Source organism: Anabrus simplex, chromosome 1, assembly GCF_040414725.1.
Source record: "Anabrus simplex isolate iqAnaSimp1 chromosome 1, ASM4041472v1, whole genome shotgun sequence".
In the NCBI taxonomy this organism is placed as follows: domain Eukaryota; kingdom Metazoa; phylum Arthropoda; class Insecta; order Orthoptera; family Tettigoniidae; genus Anabrus; species Anabrus simplex.
In genome coordinates this window covers 1,657,524,618-1,657,544,095 of record NC_090265.1, presented here as the reverse complement: position 1 = coordinate 1,657,544,095, position 19,478 = coordinate 1,657,524,618, and the positions used below count along the sequence as shown (strand labels likewise).

At 40.7% G+C, this 19,478-nt stretch overlaps 1 protein-coding gene across 1 annotated transcript; it reads right to left on the bottom strand.

The window, feature by feature from the left end:
- Positions 1 to 1,283: 1,283 nt before the first annotated feature.
- On the bottom strand, positions 1,284 to 16,379 carry LOC136863489 (trypsin-2-like). Its single transcript, XM_068229440.1, has 5 exons — positions 16,253 to 16,379; positions 13,765 to 13,856; positions 5,927 to 6,015; positions 5,695 to 5,833; positions 1,284 to 1,725 (listed from the first exon to the last, which is right to left on the bottom strand). The coding sequence occupies exons 1-5, from the start codon at positions 16,296 to 16,298 to the stop codon at positions 1,321 to 1,323; spliced, it is 771 nt and encodes a 256-aa protein (XP_068085541.1). The 5' UTR covers positions 16,299 to 16,379; the 3' UTR covers positions 1,284 to 1,320.
- Positions 16,380 to 19,478: the final 3,099 nt, after the last annotated feature.

The window sequence follows — 19,478 nt, the reverse complement described above, 5'->3', positions numbered from 1 at the left end:
ACATTTTGGTTGGGGCGGCTCCTCTTATTATTCTTATTCTTTATATCTTGACTGGGAAGTGGGGGAAATTATGACAGCTTTAAGAGTTTTCTTTGGTGGTCGGCAACTCTTTGAAGGATACATATATCTGAGAGTGACCATAAACATGTTATTCTGCGATTCTTCAATAATTGCAATATGAGAATGGACGATGTCTGGAATGGCTTCCAACACAGCGCACCGATTCGTGGGAGCTGGTCCGGTGATTGAAATGGGAAACTGAGAAGTTGGAGTTTGTCTTCACGTAGGTGTATGAGCTTCCTTAGTAGTTTACTAGTTCGGTGTCGGAGGGGGTATTATAATTTCAAATTAGTTGTAAGATGGTGCTGGTGACGGGGTTCAAACTGGCTGTCGGAGGAGTGATTGTGGGAGGAGAGTACTTGGTTGACTCTTGTAGCAATCTCGTCAACTACAGCGAAGTTTTGAGCGTGATCGGGGAGGGGAAGGGGGGTTGAGTCAGGGACCTGGTTACTTGGTCTGCGGTGATCCCGGCGCCTGGGCATGGCAGGATTGGATGCAGGGTGTTTATTTGGCTGGAAAAGAGGGATGGGGTAGATATGAAGTTGGGGGTACGTTTGAAGCTAGATATATCAACAAATGCCAGTGGGCTCACTCGCTGGCGGTAATGACTGGTCATACGAGAAATGACCGAATTGCCCACGCGGTTTTAGTCAGGTAGCTCTGGCCTTGCATTTAGGAGATAGTGTGTTCTAGCTCCACTGTCGTAACTCGGAAGATGGTTTTCCGAAGTTTCCCATTTCACACCAGGCAAATGCGGGGCTGTAAGGCTGTACCTTAATTAAGTCCACGGGCGTTTCTTCCAATCACTCCTAGCTCTCTCCTCTCCCATCGTCGCCATAAGAACTGTCTGTAGCGGTGCTACGTAAAGCAATGTGTGATTTTTTTAATGAAATAATCTTCCTTTTTAATTTTCTTTCATTCTTTCTTTCCTTCCTTCTTTCTGACTTTCTTACTTGATTTGATATACGCATGTTAGTCATTATGCATGTATATAATGTCGTTTCCTTCCTTGTTTCTACTTAAAATATTATGCCTAGTGCTGGTCCACACAAAAATAAATAAATAAATAAATAAATAAATAAATAAATAAATAAATAAATAAAAGATATGTTCGGCAACGTGATATGATTAAAGAGTTTTGGGTGAGTGGTTGAGATTAGTTCGTTCCCCATTGGGTGAGGACTTCAGGCGATAAAGGACTTATTCAAATTAATCCAATGATGTCTTAACAGGAATCATTTATTTCCGACCATATCAAGTCTATATTCCAGTCTTTTCGGTGATCCACTGCCTGAGGTTTGCGACATCTGCGGCGACTCCAGGGTAATCAGGCTGAGCGCAGCCCACACCCCATGACACGAGTCCCACAAGTTTACTGTCGGCGACGTAAGGGCCACCAGAGTCTCCTTGACAGGCGTCCTTGCCTCCTGTTAGAAGACCAGCACACAGCATGCTGTCAGTGACTCCACCATACTGCTGATAGATCTCGCTGCATTGGTCGTGGTCTACCACGGGCACTTGGACCTGCTGTAGCTGCTTGGAAGCGGCACCCCACTCCCTGGTAGCACCCCAACCGGAGATGGTGACAATCGTGCCGGCAGCGGGAGTAACAGAAGCCAGAGGAATGACGGCGACCCCATCACCAAGCCTGAACTTGGTAGCAACCTGTATAATAAAAACGCAAAATGCGCACATTATTATTATTATTAAACTCAACACACCTTCCTGGAACCACCCGGTAGAGGCTTTGGATTTTGGCAGCTTCTTCGGGGTCGAACTGAGGCACCACCCTTCGTCCTGCAAAGCTTCAAAACCGAGCTAGCCCCACCAACGCGACGATACCACGACAATGACTGCAACGACTGGTAGCTTCCAAGGAGTGGAACTTGGCACCCACGACGTCCCGCAACACGATGCTACCACCACAACAACTGGACAAACCAACGCAACCCAGATCAGCTTTAACTCCAGATCCAAAGCACCCCGATCAGCGCCCAACCCACCCTTGGCATCCTCTTACCAACACCTAACTTTCATCTCAATTTCTATAATCTGAAAATCAAGACTGCCGCACGTGCCGACTGGTTCGTCACCTAGTCGGCACTGGGTGGAGCATTAACTCTTCCCCTCTTCTCCTCACCTACAAGACCTTTGTTTGACCTCCTATTACCTCTGGTCTTACCACCTGGGTAGCCATAGCCCACTCCAACCCCAACCTCTACCGTTGTCTCGACTCCAATGAACGCTGTACCATAGGCCATGCCCTCCGGCTCCCCTTCCGTTTTCATACCTCCGACTTGTATATTTACTTCCCTAAACTCGACTCCTATGTTCTAATCCACTTCCAGCGTGCCTTCCTTCGAGCCCACAACCGAGCCCACCTCTCCCTCAACGAAATCCTACGTGATACGCTTCCCCCTTCCCCACACCTTATACAAATTCTCTACATCTTTACCGGTCCTTCCCCCCACCCTACGGTGATGCTTAACTCTGATCTGTGACGGAACGTCCAAAACCCTAATTTCCTCCCATCTCCAAGAACAACACTAACAACAAAAAATGGACAATATGATTCACAAACACAATTGTTATGCGAAACCTTGTATATAAATAAGGTAAATAGACACTTAAAACCAAATATATATTATGTACAACATCTTGATAAAACTTAAATTTTAAAGATCCCAAATTGTGTATTTTGAATTTTAAAAATTGAAATTTTAAAACGAATACAGAAGAAAGCAAAAACAAAACAAATACGATTAGCCAACAGACCAAAATCCTCAAATCTCCTTATTTCCACACATCTCTTATCCAACTCCTAAATCCTTCACTTCAACTTTAACTTGCCTGAATCTCCTGGCCAGAGTGAAGGCAATACTTCCTACGTGGCCCGCACCCCTTTCAAGGAAGAAATAAAAACTTTCTTTAAAGGTCAATTTTGAATATTTATTCATACTTTACTATAGTAATCGTCCATTTTATGTCACGCTCTCACTCTTTCTTCTCGCAAGTACATTACTTCCCCACATCTACCTGCTACCCCCCACTCAGTCCTGTCTACGCGGTGCTTAAATGAGCAAATTTGACACCAGGAAACAGGAGCTAATTATACGACTGAGTATGTAATTTTGATATGGATGAATAAAGCATTCCTACTGAAGTTGTTGTACTCAACCTCAATCAGATCGGAGACTTACAATTTCCTTGCATAAGAAAACTCACATTACATGTATTTCAAAATATCCTTTAACTATCGAAAACAGTTTAAACTTTCTTCGTATTTCTAATTGTTTTCTAGAAATAATGTTTTGTGGGTCTTGGCGTATGTTATATCCATGGTGTCTTTTCTTGGCTTGTCCTACGTAAGAACTACTTGACGGACCGTGCTCAAATTTTGCAGGCATACAACTGAAACACTCAGTTAATATATAGGCTATTTAGTATTACAGTGTATCTTAAGGAAGCCGAGCGGGATATAAAATGCGTTGCAAGTGATAGGAAAACGTGCGCCTGAGTCATTTGGTTAGAAAAGAACAAGACTTGATCACGGGAGGTCAGACGCGATGAGACTGGCACTAGTAAGTAGAAGCAATGTCAGACTCAAAATGGTGACCCATAGTCAACTGTTTGAATGGTCAGTCCTATTATATAATAGTCAGCGAGTGTACTTCAAATTCGATTTCCCAATAAAAGGTTTCTAAGCATTTACTGTACTTCGTAATTCTAATATTTTTTTTTTCAAAATAGATTCTTTTCTCTGTTTTTCTATCACCCTATCCCTTAACCGGTCCATGTAGCGAAATGTGAAGCAAGTCAGAGGAAAACGTCCGCCTGGGACCCTGCCTGAATATTTAGCCCTATTTAGGGTTACCGGGGGATTACCATACTGGAACGTTAACAAAATTGGGGATTTCACATCCAGTGGTTTATTTCATATATTTATCACTAATCAGAAGAAAAATGGAAGAGTTACGACATCTGGAAGTTTGAAGGTATCGGCAATTTAACGAGAAGACCCACGAATGGTGTGAAAACAAAATACTCCCTACGGCTCGGAAATCTAATACCGTTGGGTTGGAAAAGAACAAGAGCTGATCAAGGGAGGTCAGATGCGATGAGACTAGCACAAATAAGTGGAAGTAGTGTCAGACTCAAATTGGGGACCCATAGTCACGAACCCACGCTCCCAAGATGAAAGCACCTAGGTCACAGCAGCTGGTGAAAAGAATAGATAGTAGAAGAAACAGATTAATAAATCACTTTCTAAGACATTAAAACGTGTGAACCAATCTGATAGAGAGATGGATGGAGACCAAAAGAAGAAGAGGAAGGCCAAGAAAAGAATGTATGACGGACATCAAAAATGGCCGACCGTACGCAACAATAAAGGCGGTCAAAGACGGTGAAGAAAATATCTCTATCGTGAGGATGACAAGGCTGCCCAATAATCAGTAAAGATGAGATAAAAAAAGAAGAAGCACATGGGATATTTCCTGTGATTCGTATTCCACTTAAACTGGAGGTCCCGTGGACATAATCACCATACCAACAGCTACAAATTTGCTTGTGGTTCGAACCCAGTATCTCCCGAAATCAAGCCCACATCTACGTAACCCAAACTGACTCTGTACCCCCTGCGGGTGGGCGTGGTTGAATAAGAGGTTACTGTCGTAAGAGGTTACTAAAAAGGAACTGAGGAGCTCTTAACTTGGTAACGTTCGTTGGTGACCGCGGGATCCTTAACTGAGTCCTAGCATTACTTTCACTTACTTGTGCCAGGCTCCTCACTTTCAAATCTTGCTCTTTTACGATCCCGGCGATATTAGGTATCACGGCCAAGGGCGTTTTTCATTTTCACACTCTTCACACTCTTCTTTGACCTATATCTTTAATTTTCGAAGTTTTGGACCCGTTCCATTTTTCCTTCTGATTAGTATTAATAGATCGCTACCACCACTACTAACTATAATAATAATAATAATAATAATAATAATAATAATAATAATAATAATAATAATAATAATAATAATAATAATAATAATAATAATAATAATGTTATTGGCTTCACGTCTCAATAACTACTTGCACGGTATTCGGATAACTTGCGCCGAGATGCCTGGAATATATTCCCGCAGGAGTTCTCTTACGCTGCAGTAAAATCTCCCGACACGAATTGACGCATTTGAGCACCCTCTACCATCGGACTGAGCCAGGATCAAACCTGCCAAGTTAGGGTCAGAAGGCCAGCGCCTCAACCGTCTGAGCTGCTCAGCCCGGCCCACTACTAACTCATCCGGTGTATGAAGAATATTCACCATACCATTACCTGTTGCCAGGTGCAGTATACGAAACTCAGATTTCCGTGTGAGAAAGATATCAAATTCTATAAAAGTGTTTTTTGAAGCTAGTTTTCAGAAGTTTTAGCATGTTCACACCAGGCAAATGCTGGGGATGTACCTTAATTAAGGCCACAGCCGCTTCCTACCCACTCCTACGGCGTCCCTGTCCCGCCGTCACGACGTCTATGCTACTTAAAGCAACTTGCCAAAAAAAATAGTTCTTTACACAAATTTTCTGTTCGGAAAGTGAACCAAATAACTCCATTAAAAACTTATTTAACACTGAGCCTACCCTCAAAAGAGAGATGTCGTTGTCGATGGTGTACCAGTCGTATTGCTCGTTCATGATGATTTCTGCCACGTCGTACAATTCACCACCCTCGTTTATAATGCTGCTGCCGGCTCGAAGATTCACTTCATCTGCATACACTCTGTTAACATGGACACAAAACATCACATGAGACTTAATCTTCAATTATGTACTTCATTGTGAGGGTAGATATTAAGAAAGATAATCCCCCTACCCTTCAGAGCAATGAGCTGCTGATACAGCCCAGTCTTCACTGATGATGGAAGCTCCACACCAGTGGGAGCCTAAGTACTGGTACGACAGCTGTGGAAAGAGAACATTTATACAATTAATGCATTAATTCTATCAAACATTGATTCCATGCTGTTTGATGATAACCTATCTTTCTTAGGAAAATACACCAGAAGTTACTGGGCGTGATTTTAGAGGTCAAAGAAATTGCAAATGTGGTTTTCATAGACGCAAATGATCCGGCTTCAAGGCTGAGTGGTCAGTCATAGCCTTCAATGTTCAGGACCTCGAGTTCGATACCCGATCTGGCTCCGAGCGAGGTATTTTTGCCGCCCAATACACACACCACGCATAACCACATTCTCCGGCATACTAAAGCAGTTTACCAAACTCGGCAGACGTTGCCCACCCTCTCGGGGAGGAGGGAGAGGAGAGTTGTCTTAAAAAGATTGCACCTGGCTGTAATTAGCAATGCAAATTATTTAAGGAAACATAATTAGGTACCCAAACATCCTCGTGCTACAACCCTGATATTTTCACATACTCAGAAACAGGCACATAACATGTATTAAGGGACGGCTAGATGGGAATGTGGATGATTCCATCCTGGATCATGGCAATTTGAGACGAGTTACAAAGATTGAAATTATAATGCAAAATAAAATTAACGGTCCATCTCTGTGGTGTAGTAGTTAGTGTGATTATCCGCCACGCCCGAATGCCCGGGTTCGATTCCCGGTCTGCCATGAAATTTTAAAAGTGGTACGAGGACTGGAACGGGGTCCACTCAGCCCCGGGAGGTCAACTGAGTAGAGGGAGGATTCGGTTCTCACCTTAGCCATCCTCGAAGTGGTTTTCTGTGGTTTCTCACTTCTCCTCCAAGCAAATGCCGTGATGGTAAGTAACTTAAGGCCACGCTGCATCCTTCCCTCTTCCTTATCCATCCCCTCCAATCTCCCCATTCTCCATCAAGAAAAAATTGAGAATGTGATAAATATTGCCTTAAATGTTAACAAGTTTTCTAGTGGAGGATTAGCGTTCTATACCGAGATCACGCTTTCAATTACCGGATCATCCAAAGATTGGTTTCCTGATCGAAGTTTTGTAAACATTTTCAGTCAAATTCACGAGGAGCTCTTAATAGCCTGTGATTACCACACAATTTTTGGCTGTTTATCCTTAAACTGCAGCATTGAAATTCCGCAAGATTGAAGTTGTGAATTAGAAATCAGGGACGCCCAGTAGAGAAGATGAAAACTCGATCGATTGGATTCATTATCTCGTAAAGAAATGTTGAAACGAAATACGAGATCATTTCTGAATTGGTGGTGGGCAGACCTCGGTCCTTTGAAAGGACGTGGGTTCAGTTCAGCGTCAGGAAGTCGAAAAAAATATAAGAGAGAGTTCCATTCCTTGAGGGGCACGTGACTTTGAGTTTCACTCAGCCAACATCAGAAATAAGTATGAGGTTTATTCGTGGGGGCAAAGGTGGCCAAGCATATCACTTAATGAAGAGGTTATACATAGTGGAAGCAATTTTCCCTCCATTCCTCCAAGTGCCTTAATAGCCTCTGTGGAGGTGGCTTTTCCCAGTTCCTTGGGAATTGTAGATGGATTAAGCCCAAACCTACAGCCGGGTACCCTTCTCTGGACTTCACCAGGTTTACCTCCTCAGGGCCACGGCTGCCTTTCATAGATATAATCACGAAGTACCGAATAGTGTACACCTCATTGTACAGGGGCAACTCTCCTCGCTCTTACGTAGAGACTTGGGAGAACGACAAAGGAGCTGTCTGATACTAGAAGCAATGGACTTGGTCAAGAAAGCCAAAGAAATACGGCTGACGATAACATTACGTTGACCACATAGCTCTCCAGTACTTACACGCCATCTAGCCTGGCAACACTCGTCCTGGCAGGTCGTAGTATCAAGAGTTTGTTTTAATTTTTTCTTCCTTCTATTCCTATTTAAGTATGATGACAAGGATATTCACATGAAGATATAAAATTTGAAAACTAGGAAAGCAACTGGAATTAATATTTCTGGGGATATTCTAAAGGAAATGGGTTGGAATATACTGTAGTACCATATCTGAAGTACTGTGCCATATCGTATATGCCCCAAATAGTAACTAAGTGATATGGTGTAATACTGTGCATTTAATACAAGAAGGAGTCATGGTGCAATATAGAAGTTGCGTAATGCAAGATCTTGGCAGCGCGTGGCTTCAGAAATAACTTCTTATCTTCCATAGTGACAGCGAGCAGCACGGGTATTCCGTACGATTCAATCGGGGAATTTACGAGAGTGTTTGAGAGCGGCCGATTCAAAAGAGACAAATCACAGCCCTGGAAGCGAAGTTGCGGAATGATAGGAATATACAGACAAATGAAGCCAGTCCTACCAACTTCGAGATTTACAGTGTTGTACTACTCTTGATTTTATTAGGTAATCTTTTATAAAGCTATACTCCACGTTTTTGATATGAAAAAGAAGCAAGTTAGACGTTAAAAACTATCTGTAGACAGTTACAGTACTTAATTCTGAACTAATAATGTAATAAATACATTTCTATTGAGTCAGCGCTTTGCCGAGCAAGCGACCGAGCCATGGCATCATCACATCAGTGAAATCCCCGATGATATTACTAATACCGGAAGTTTGGTGAACGCAGCAGTTTCTGGATATGGGAAGCTCACTCTGCCTTGAAGTTGTTAACCGCGCGCGTCGGTGTTTCTTATATGAAGCCAGTGTTATATGAAAGTAACTTTTACAGTGACGATTTTTAATCAAACAAGTATACATATTTTTGCTAAAGCTGAAACGTTATTTTATAAGAATATATTACCTAAATGCAAGTTATATAATGTAATTATGAAAGTGTATTGCACAGGAACAAAGCAATTATTTTTGCTATATAGATAAGATCACGTATGATGATGCAGTATGCGAGAGTGCGGTTGTGGCAAAGGATTGACAATAACTAAGACGATAGTTACTATCGATATTTCCAAACCCGTATATATAATTTGCATCTGTATAGCGCAAATATTGTGATCGGTACGCGTCCGGTAACGCGAAGAACGTTTGCGAATCGTCGTTATCGTTTCGGTATAATTTAATGGTGTGTGCGAAGCACCACATTTCAAAGATGATGGAAGAAGAAAGGACCTGCAGTGTATTTGGTAACGCCATGCATTTTGTTGCTATAATGGCGTACTTTTTGCAGACACAGCGGCCTGGAACTATAAAGAAGCTGAGACAACACCAGATGAGTTCATCTTAAAAATGTAGGCATGCTTAGATAGAAGAAATTAGGCTAATTCGATCCTATAGTAGTTTAACTGTAAATGTCAGTCCTTTTGTGGCTGAGCTTTCTTTTTATAGCTTAATGTCATGTTTCAGGGAAAATGCATGTTTGAACCCTGATGTTTTTATATTATTTTATTTCATTTTTATAAGATGGTAAAGGGGGAAATGATTAGATGAGGATTTACGTATGTCAAGAGATAACTGTGTATTCCATTTTTTGTAATAAGATGTAGACTCTTTTATTAAGAAGGCTGCATAGCCTAAAGCTTGTTTGGGAATAAATTTCAGTAGGGAACCTTTTTTTAAAAAGCATGTAGCATGTTTACAGGAATGGATGGCAGTTGTAACCAGCGTCAAAGTGAACCGTTGAACTAGTATCTTTTAGATCGGCAAAGAGAACTAGGAAATTGGTATTGTGTTATAAATTTACGAGAAAAAGGCAAGATTAGCCTGATACAGAGATTACAATGTGTGTTAATACAGGACATGGGTGTCTGGTATATAATAAAGGGGAAATATAATGGTGCAGCTGCATGATGAGAGAGAGGCTTGATTTGCCTTGAGTGTTTATTAATACTATGAGAGTCGAACGTATGGACTCCGAAGTGTTAGACCAGATGTGCCGTATGTCGTATAATAGCCGTGTTAAATTGGAATATGTATTTAAGGCCATATGGATGTGTATTGTGATGCCTTAAGTTGAGTTCGAGGCCTTGTGTTAGTTTAATGAACAGAGAAGTGAATGGCAGCGTTAATGTATGTTCCCAGATATATTAGAATCTCTCAGGCAGGAATTATCAATCCAATTAGTTAGTATCTTTTCTTGCAAGGCAGGATGTTTCATAGCTGGAGCATTAGAAGTGTCACTTGATTTATAGCGTGCTAAGTGAAAGACCAACACATGGACAGCTGAGCCAGGAGTTCCGTGTTCTTTTTAATATGAAGGAGTTTAGCATATTTTTGCTTGTATTTCAGATAATTTTACAGGTTTCTTTGGAGTGTTTATTTTATATTGCATTGTGTTACACGTATTTATTGCTGATCATGTCATTGTCATCGTTGATAAAGACTTGTTCTTAAATATGAGTCCGGAGCTCATTTTATTGGGAAGTAGGCTTTCAAGGCAATCAATTTGTAACAGAGCGGTCTGTTAGTAAACTCAGTGTAGCTATAAGTTAGGAACCCTGGAACATTGATTTGTTAATAAGTGATGTAAATATAATGTTTAATTATGGATCGGATTTAGCATAATTTTATTCTGTCGCGGTATGTCCTATATTCGTAAATAGAACGATATCCGTCAGGATTCGATAAGATGAACTTAACTGCGTTGACTCGATGCGAAGTGTGTACTTCTTCCCCAGGTTTTGTTTTCGTTTTGTAAATATTTATATTTTAAAAACGGGACATTGCCCGTCTTTTTGTGACATGTAATAATTTTGTGCTAATTATGTGCACGGCACATACTGGAATTTCTGGCATTTATTTAAGCCATGTTTTGAATCGTTTTCATATCAATTTGGTTTTCCCGAGTTTCAATAATGTTTTCTTAGATAATAAATCTATCTTACCCTCCTATTTTGAATTTTATTTCGGAATTATGTTACTGTTTCCTGTTCACATACCCATGGTGTAATTTATCCTGAGATTTTTAATTTGTTTCGCCCTGGTCATATTTTTACGAACCGAACACGCAGCTCTCCGAAGGTGCCAGTAAAATATTGTTTTAGACGGGAACGGTACATTACTTACAATATTTGATTACTGTTTGCATGAAAGAGATATACCAAATGAGTGAGGAGTTACTTGAGGAGTAATTACTGTATTGATGGGGTATAGTAAAACATGGGGATCACTATAAGTAGTTAGGTGTTAATGTAATTAAGGATCTTCACTGAAGTAATAAAAATAAATAAATACAGGTTACAGATCTCTTCATAGCCTAAGAATATGAGGATATTTAGGTGTTGATGCAAGGGAAAGGGTATATGTCACTGGTAGGACTCCAGTCGGAGTATGGTTACTGTGTATGGAAACCGCACCAGGATTACTTGATTCAAGAAATGGAAAATATCCTAAGGAAAACAGCACGATGTGTTCTTAATACTTTCCTGCAAAAGAGCAGTAGCCGCCGGTCCATAAGAACTCCCTGACGGCGTCCTCCCTAGAAAACATTTTTTTCTCTCGATATTTGAAGTCAATAACTAATAATAATAATCGTATGGCCTCAGCTACCGTGTGCAGACATTTCGATTTGACGCCATCTGGCTGTCTGCTCGTCAATTTCGACGTTCCGTTTTACTCTAGGTCCGCTAGATGGCAGACAGAGTAAACCGGATCTCTCTTGGGCGTCTATGGCTGAGATTTAAATAATTTTGTCGGGTAAATACCAAATGTATCACCAGAGGTCTTTTACATGCCGACATCGTACGACATGGAGTGTCGAATGGACTTTTCTCCGCCCTTCAAAAATCCGACTACCTCTGCCGGGTTTGAACCCGCTATCTTGGGATTCGGAGGCCGACACTCTACCACGGATCCAATGTACTCGAATAACGCTATGACAATGACATATCATCATAAAACTGTAAGTTCTCATCAATAAGGAAGACTGTTAGGCAATATCAAGATTAGATGAGGGACTCTTAGCGCGCAGTTCACTGTAAACGTTTTCAGGATGAAGATACGGCACGCAATCTCGAACTTCCGTCCCAGGATATAGTGATTGTGAGGTGAGAGAGATGTAAGGGGGAAGCACTCTGGTGTATGGTTTCGGAGGGACTGCATATAATAACATTAAATAACAATCCATGACCTTGTTTACGCTGTTATTAATTATATTTGAAGACGAAAAATAATAATGAATGATAATGAAATGTAACATTTGAGATCAGTAATGTAGGTTCAAATTGGGAAAGTGAAGTAACACGGGCCTCCGGCTTGCATCCTACATTTCGTGAGGGTTGGCAGCAGTGAGGAGTTCCTTTTCAAGCGGAAGACTTGAATGAGTGCGGTGACACTGGTCCGTAGTTGTACTCGTTGGTAGTAATCTTCCTGTATGTTCGTGCTTCATTGTGATTATTCTGTACGCTATTAAGCTTTGAAAGTAGTGTGGGTCAATTTACCGGTGCGGTTGTGATTTGGAACCGCTTGTGATAACAGTGATATCCTTGCGATTCATTTATCTTTGCTTGTTGATGATGATGATGATGATGATGATAATAATAATAATAATAATAATAATAATAATAATGTGCTCTAGAGTTGAAACTGGTGAGTTGTGCTCACAGTACTTAAGTCCTAACTGTATTTCCATTTTTTTATTTTCATACTTATTCTAACTATGCTTATATCTTAGGGTGGTTAATTATTCCTGCTTTTGAAAATGAATTCTGTGGAAGTTATTTTCAAGAGCGGACGTCTTTCTCTGTAGAAAATTCTTCAACATTACAATTTTAGAACATCATTTCACTTGTTTGTTTTGGATTGCACATAGCTCGATAATCAAGTTCAATTGATGGGCGTAACAGTGAAAAAAGTGTACATTTTTGTACAGCCTTCAATCTTGCCTGCTGTGTTGCCCGCTTATCACATTCGAACCATCATAGCTCTGAGCTATTACTTTTCCAGTGGACTTATTTACCTCCAGTTTATCTAGTTCGGCAAATAAAGCTTGACTAATTCCGTTTATAAATAATTTTCACATCTGATCTTCAGTGATGTTATTCTTTAAATGCAATCATCATTGCATATTCAAATGGCAAGAACAGCTGATAAGGGCAGCCTTCGATTTCAATTTGCTCTTCTCTTTTCTGCACTGTTGTCAAGAAAGTGTTGTGGTAAAAAGTATTGTGGCCGCTAACATTCCACCAGCCGCCACTGCAAAACAGTAACGTTACGAAAATGTTGCAAATTTTGGGCTGGGAAGACTTGGGAGAAAGAAGACGAACAGCTCGATTAACGGAACGCTTGGAATGACAGTAGTAGACAAAGAAGCTTGAGTGGAGTTTCTAAAGGTAGGAAAGATCGTAATATGAGGATAAAGTTTTAATTCAAGAAAAAACTTGCAAGAAATACTTGTTTGTAGGAAAAGGAAATAGGGATTGGAATAATTTACCAAGGGAGATTTTCGATAAATATCGATCATGTTTGAAATAATCTAAGAAATGGACAAACAACTGCGAGGGAATCTGCCACCTAGGTGGCAGCCCAAAATGTAGTTGATTTATTTATTTATTTATTTATTTATTTATTTATTTATTTATTTATTTATTTATTTATTTATTTATTTATTTATTTATTTATTTATTTATTTATTTATTTTTCTATAGAGGCATCCATGGTCTATATGCAGATGGATTTGGCTGCTGTCTATTAATGGGCTGTGCAAGCGTAAATGACCCAATCCATCAACTTTGGTTTCACATAATATGTACAGTATATACCGTATAGTACGTACTATGTAAACAAGGGATTGCTTTTAAGTAACGCTTGACACGATTACTTACCTGATAGGGGAAATCTTTGATGTCTGCATCAGTGCCTCCCACGATGCGGCTGCCTCCTCGAAGAGGCCTTCTCAGCGCACGTGAAGCTGCCTCTGCGGAGGAACAATAGAAACAGTCTTAACTGAATATGTTCACCTTAAACTCTACTAGTGAAACAATTTATACTCACGCAGAGTTTCTTGTTAATGAGACTCGTAAAGACACAACGATCCACCCACCCTCAATTAAAAAGTGGTACCGAATACGTTAACCCTAGATATCTCATCTCATAAGTTGTTCTGCCATCCGGCAGGTCCAGTCATGGCTGTGACCTCCATATCTCTCGATCTTGTGCCCTTTTCTTCACTGCTGCATAATATTCCTTTCTTTTTCTAATGCTGTCTAATAACTGGTATCGTCTCCTTCCCCTTCCTCGTTTTCCTTTTATAATCCCTTCAATTGCTATTTGTAGTAAAGTGTTGTGTCTTAGATTATGCCCTATCCAATTTTTCTTCCTATTTTGGATTACGGACATCATGCTCCTAACCCTAGATATAGGAGCTAATTATTCACCTTGATCTGATAGAATTCACCAATCGGTGTGGTTGAATACGGCTTGAACCTACACTAGTAGGAAGGTACCTCGTTTACTACACTCACCTCTTGGCTACAATTGCCTGTGCTCTGCAAAATAAGAAAGCCATGAGTGAAGACAACTAACGTCTCTCGTTACAGTCACCACACACTGAGAACCTGCTAATTCTTTAACAAAGACATTCCAATGATGGACTCAAAACAGGAACAGCGCAGTTGGAGTAACACTGAATGTGAACGTGACACTGCTTGTAAAACTGCGGGCTCTTGATGAATGAGAAAAAGGCCAAATTCATGAGAGTGAGAAAGCAGAGGTCCAAAGATATCGAGTGTGTTCGACAGTACAAGTACCTTGGTTATATCCTGAACGAACAATATCAGTTCAGCCAAGAGATCAAAGCAAGAAGAGAACATGCGCGACACACCATTAAAATTAAGAAAGGCCTCAGCATCCGCAATCTCAATTTAGATCTGAGGCTGCGAGTTGTCAGGGGTATGTATTTCCCACACTATTGTATGGAATGGAAGTGTGAACTCTAACCCAGGACCTGTGCAAGAAGTTGGAAGCCCTTTAAATGTGGGGAATGTGCCACCTGGGCGACTGCCCTAAATGGAGATCAGGATTGATTGATTGATTGATTGATTGATTGATTGATTGATTGATTGATTGATTGATTGATTGATTGATTGATTGATTGATTGATTGATTGATTGATTGATTGATTGATTGATTGATTGATTGATTGATTGATGGATGGATGGATGGATGGATGGATGGATGGATGGATGGATGGATGGATGGATGGATGGATGGATGGATGGATGGATGGATGGATGGATGGATGGATGGATGGATGGATGGATGGATGGATGGATGGATGGATGGATGGATGGATGGATGGATGGATGGATGGATGGATGGATGGATGGATGGATTGGGTCTATCGGCGTATGTTATGTATCTCACGGACTCAAAGAGTAAAGAATACTGAGGTAATGAAAAGACTAAACAAGAAGACCGAGGTATTCCTTTCCATCAAGAAGCGAAAACTTGATTATTTCGGACAAGTAGAGGATGCTACAGTTGTTGATGCAGGGGAAGATCTCAGAACAACAAAGACCAAGCCCAAGAAGAATCTCCTGGCTGAAGAATCTGAGGGACTGGTTCAAGGAAAACACGATGTTTTTTTACGTGTGGCAGACTCAAAGACTAGAATAGCCATAATAATCACCAATTTCGATAGGAGACGGCACGGCAAGAAGAAAAAGAAGTGGAATGAAAAGGACCGCGGCCATACGGCACCGCAATGAGGTGCAGGGATTCGTCGTTGCTTTAGAGAACCTCAGCACGGATTTGTGGGTTCATGGCGTGAGCGATGGAGATCGACATCCGTAGGAGGAGAGCTGAATCATAAAAAGAAAAATACTTCTAAACCTTAAATCTTGGCATTGCCATCCACGAGATGTATCCTATGCCACAGAACTCGCACATTTTATCCCCTTTTCTGTTGGTCCTTCATGCTCCCCTACATACTTGTTACTAAGCCTGTAAACTTATTGCATGCTGACATAGACCAAAAGATAGCCTTGCTGCACATCCATGCGTTCCAGTGCCCTATCCAAGAATGGTTTTTGATCCTTCTGTATTCCACAATGATCCGGTATTCGATTTCATAAAATCCCTCTCATCTACTCGTTACGATCAGATTAAGATATTATGAAATTCTTCTCAAATGAGAGCTGACAAAACCAAAATGAATAGGAATTTAGAAGTATTAAACCAGGAAGTTTCTGAGTGTTGACCAATTCAATTAATGAACTTCTCCTTTGACGTTACATATCACTCTGAAATGACATTAGTATAATCTGGGCTAATTGTTACTGACGATGAAATTGATGTCATGATGGAACTTACCTAAGCAGCAGACGAGAGCAGCACCTATGACAAGGATTCGAAACATTTTGTTGTGTTCTGGCCAACTAACAAGCAATATACACTATTTATACTATTTGCTATCTCAGCTGTCTGAAGTGTGTCTGTGTTTTTCATATGTACAGTACTTAATAGTGTATCAAGGATAATGATCATGAGCCCTTATCAAATATGCAATTTTTCCAAAAGGTAAGTAATTGAAACAGTATCTTTAGTGTTACAGAGAGATTCATTGTCTGTCTAAATTAATTGGACTAAAGTTCACTTTAATGAATTGAATATATGCAAGAATTAAGTGATAAGCAAGGTTATTTTGAAATATACATACAAGTACTTGCTCAACTCAACTGATACCATTAATGAATGCATTTAAACTACGGTATGGTATTGCAGTTTCTGTATAATCATGTCGTCGCTGCACCGGCAAAACCTCGTATCCCACAATGCCTTTCCTATCCATTATTCTCCTTAAAACTGGTCACGCCTCTCAGCCAAATAAGGATACGCTGTACACCAGAACAAGTTTCGTTGTGTTCATTTTCCTCTGATGATGGGTAAACGGAAATGAACCTCACATGCATTGTACATTAGCAATGTGTAAATACGTCATGCAAACATACACTCCTACAGCACGGTACAGTAAGGTGCATTTTCTTTTACACATTGGCATACAAAAATGAATTACCGAGCAACTGGCCGAGCTCTTAGAGTCGCGCGGCGGTGTGCATGCAATTAGGAGATAGTGGGTTCGAACCTCAGTGACGGTAGCTCTGAAGATGGTCTTCCGTGGTTTGCCATTTTCACACCAGGAAAATGCTGGGGCTGTACTTTAATTAAAGAAAAGGACGTTTTCTTCCCAATTTGGAACCCGATTTTGGTCGCTATTATTATTATTATTATTATTATTATTATTATTATTATTATTATTATTATTATTATTATTATTATTATTATTATTATTATTATGATACTCGTTCCGGTCTTCTATGGACCACGCTATTTCAACTGCTTTCTCCTACTATCTTTCACATTTGCCCAGTGTTCCCGCATTCTTCTCGGTGAGCATACCTCCGTCCACTTGTCGCCGGGGTTCATATTGGACTTCGGCTAAAAACTCTGTACTTTCCCAAGCTTCTTCTAAAAAAGAGTCACGTTCCAATATGTCCTCATGTTAGATCCCCAGTTCTTGTAGGTCTTATTCCACCTGTTTAGCCTTCGCACATGACCTTGCAATTCTCTCCAAATCTCTTGACACGGCCACACAACAAATCAGTCAACTACAGATGCAAGCAGCAAAGGCAGGGCTTCATATTTCGTTTAAGAAAACACAGTTCATAACGAACGTCGAGTCAGCACCCAGAGAACTTAAGGTGAACGAAGGGAAATTAAAGAAGGCAGATAGGGCACAGATTCGATTGGACGGTCTTCCGGTGTTCATTCGTGTCAAGTGTCCATAGAACAAGGTTCTCCTTTTGGACAGTCTTCCGGTTCTCATTCGTGTCAAGTGTCCATAGAACAAGATTCTCCTTTTGGACAATCTTTCGGTTCTCATTCGTGTCAAGTGTCCATAGAACAAGATTCTCCTTTTGGACAGTCTTCCGGTGCTCATTCGAGTCAAGTGTCCATAGAACAAGATTCTCCTTTTGGACAGTCTTCCGGTTCTCATTCGTGTCAAGTGTCCATGGAACAAGATTCTCCTTTTGGACAGTCTTCCGGTTCTCATTCGGGTCAAGTGTCCATAGAACAAGATTCTCCTTTTGGACAGTCTTCCGGTTCTCATTCGTGTCAAGTGTCCATAGAACAAGATTCTCCTTTTGCGTATGGTGTACGTTATCTTCCCCACGAGTAGATATAGTTCATCGTTGTGTCGTCTTCTGCTAGGCTACTCTCTTTGTTCTTTGACCGGGTCCAAGATCTTTATGAAAATCTTACTCTCTGTGGCTTCCAGTTGTTCTGCCAGGCCTTTCTTATTCATCGCAAGGCATTCTGATGCATACGGCGCCTTCTGTCGAATAACGGTAGACTAATGCCTGACTATTGCCTTGAAGGACACTGATTGTTTATTGTAGGTGCATTTGGTTTATATTATAAGCCATTTCCATTTTGTTGATCCTTGACATGAAAGCTTTCTTTCCAGGACTTGATTCTGGATTAACTGGCATAATTTCTTGAAAGGAAAATTTTGATATTCGAGCCTCACGGTTGAGGAGGGACTCAAAGTAATTCGCCAGGGTCTTACAATTGTCTTTGTCACTGTAAGCAACTTTACCATCGGAATTCCTAAAGTGAAGACTCGGTGGTGTGTATTTACTGAGATTTTTCTTGAAGGTTTTGTAGAAGTCGCGAGTGTTGTTCTTTTTGAATTCTTGGTCTATCTGTGCCATATGATGTTTTTGAATGCTTGTTTTACCCTGCGTATGGTTTTGTCAGCCTGGATCCTCGCGATCAGGAACGTCCACTCACCCAAGTATTAGAATTTATCTGCCTTCTTTATTCTTTCTTCGTTCACCTTCTTTTCTCTGGGTAATGACTCGGTGTCCGATATGAACTGTGTTTTCTCAAACGAAATCTGAAGTTCTGTCTTTGCTGTTTGCATCTGTAGTTGCGTGATTTGTTGTGTGGCCGTGTCAAGAGAATTAGATAGAATTTCAAGGTCATCTGTGAAGGCTAAACAGCCTATTGTCAAGTCCTTGTTCTTACAACCTACACTCCATTCTCTATACCTTCCTTACATAATGTTTTACGTCACACGCGAATAATTTTCTCGAGAACACTGTAGAATAGCAGAGGTAAGAGCCCATTTTTCCGCCCTACCCCTGTCCGTATTTCGTATTTCGTAGGACTCAGAAATCTCTACCCTGAATTTCACTTTGGAGGTCGTGTTCAACAGGCTTTTTCTGAATGATTGTTCTTGCCTTATTATCTAACCCAATTCCTTTAGAACCTTGATCAGGGTACTTCGATCTAGCGAGCCGAAAGCCTTCTTGAAATCAACGAAGGGCACTACGAATTTCTTACTTCCCAGTTTCATATGCGATAGAAATTATTTTACATTCATGAGTTGCTCAACATAAGATCGCCCTTTCCTAAACCCTCCTTGGTATTCTCCCAGTTGCTGATCTATCTGTGCTTCAGCTGTCCTTTGAAGTCCTTTCGCGAGAATTGTGTATGTTATCGAGAGGAGGGATATGCCACGATAGTTGTTTAC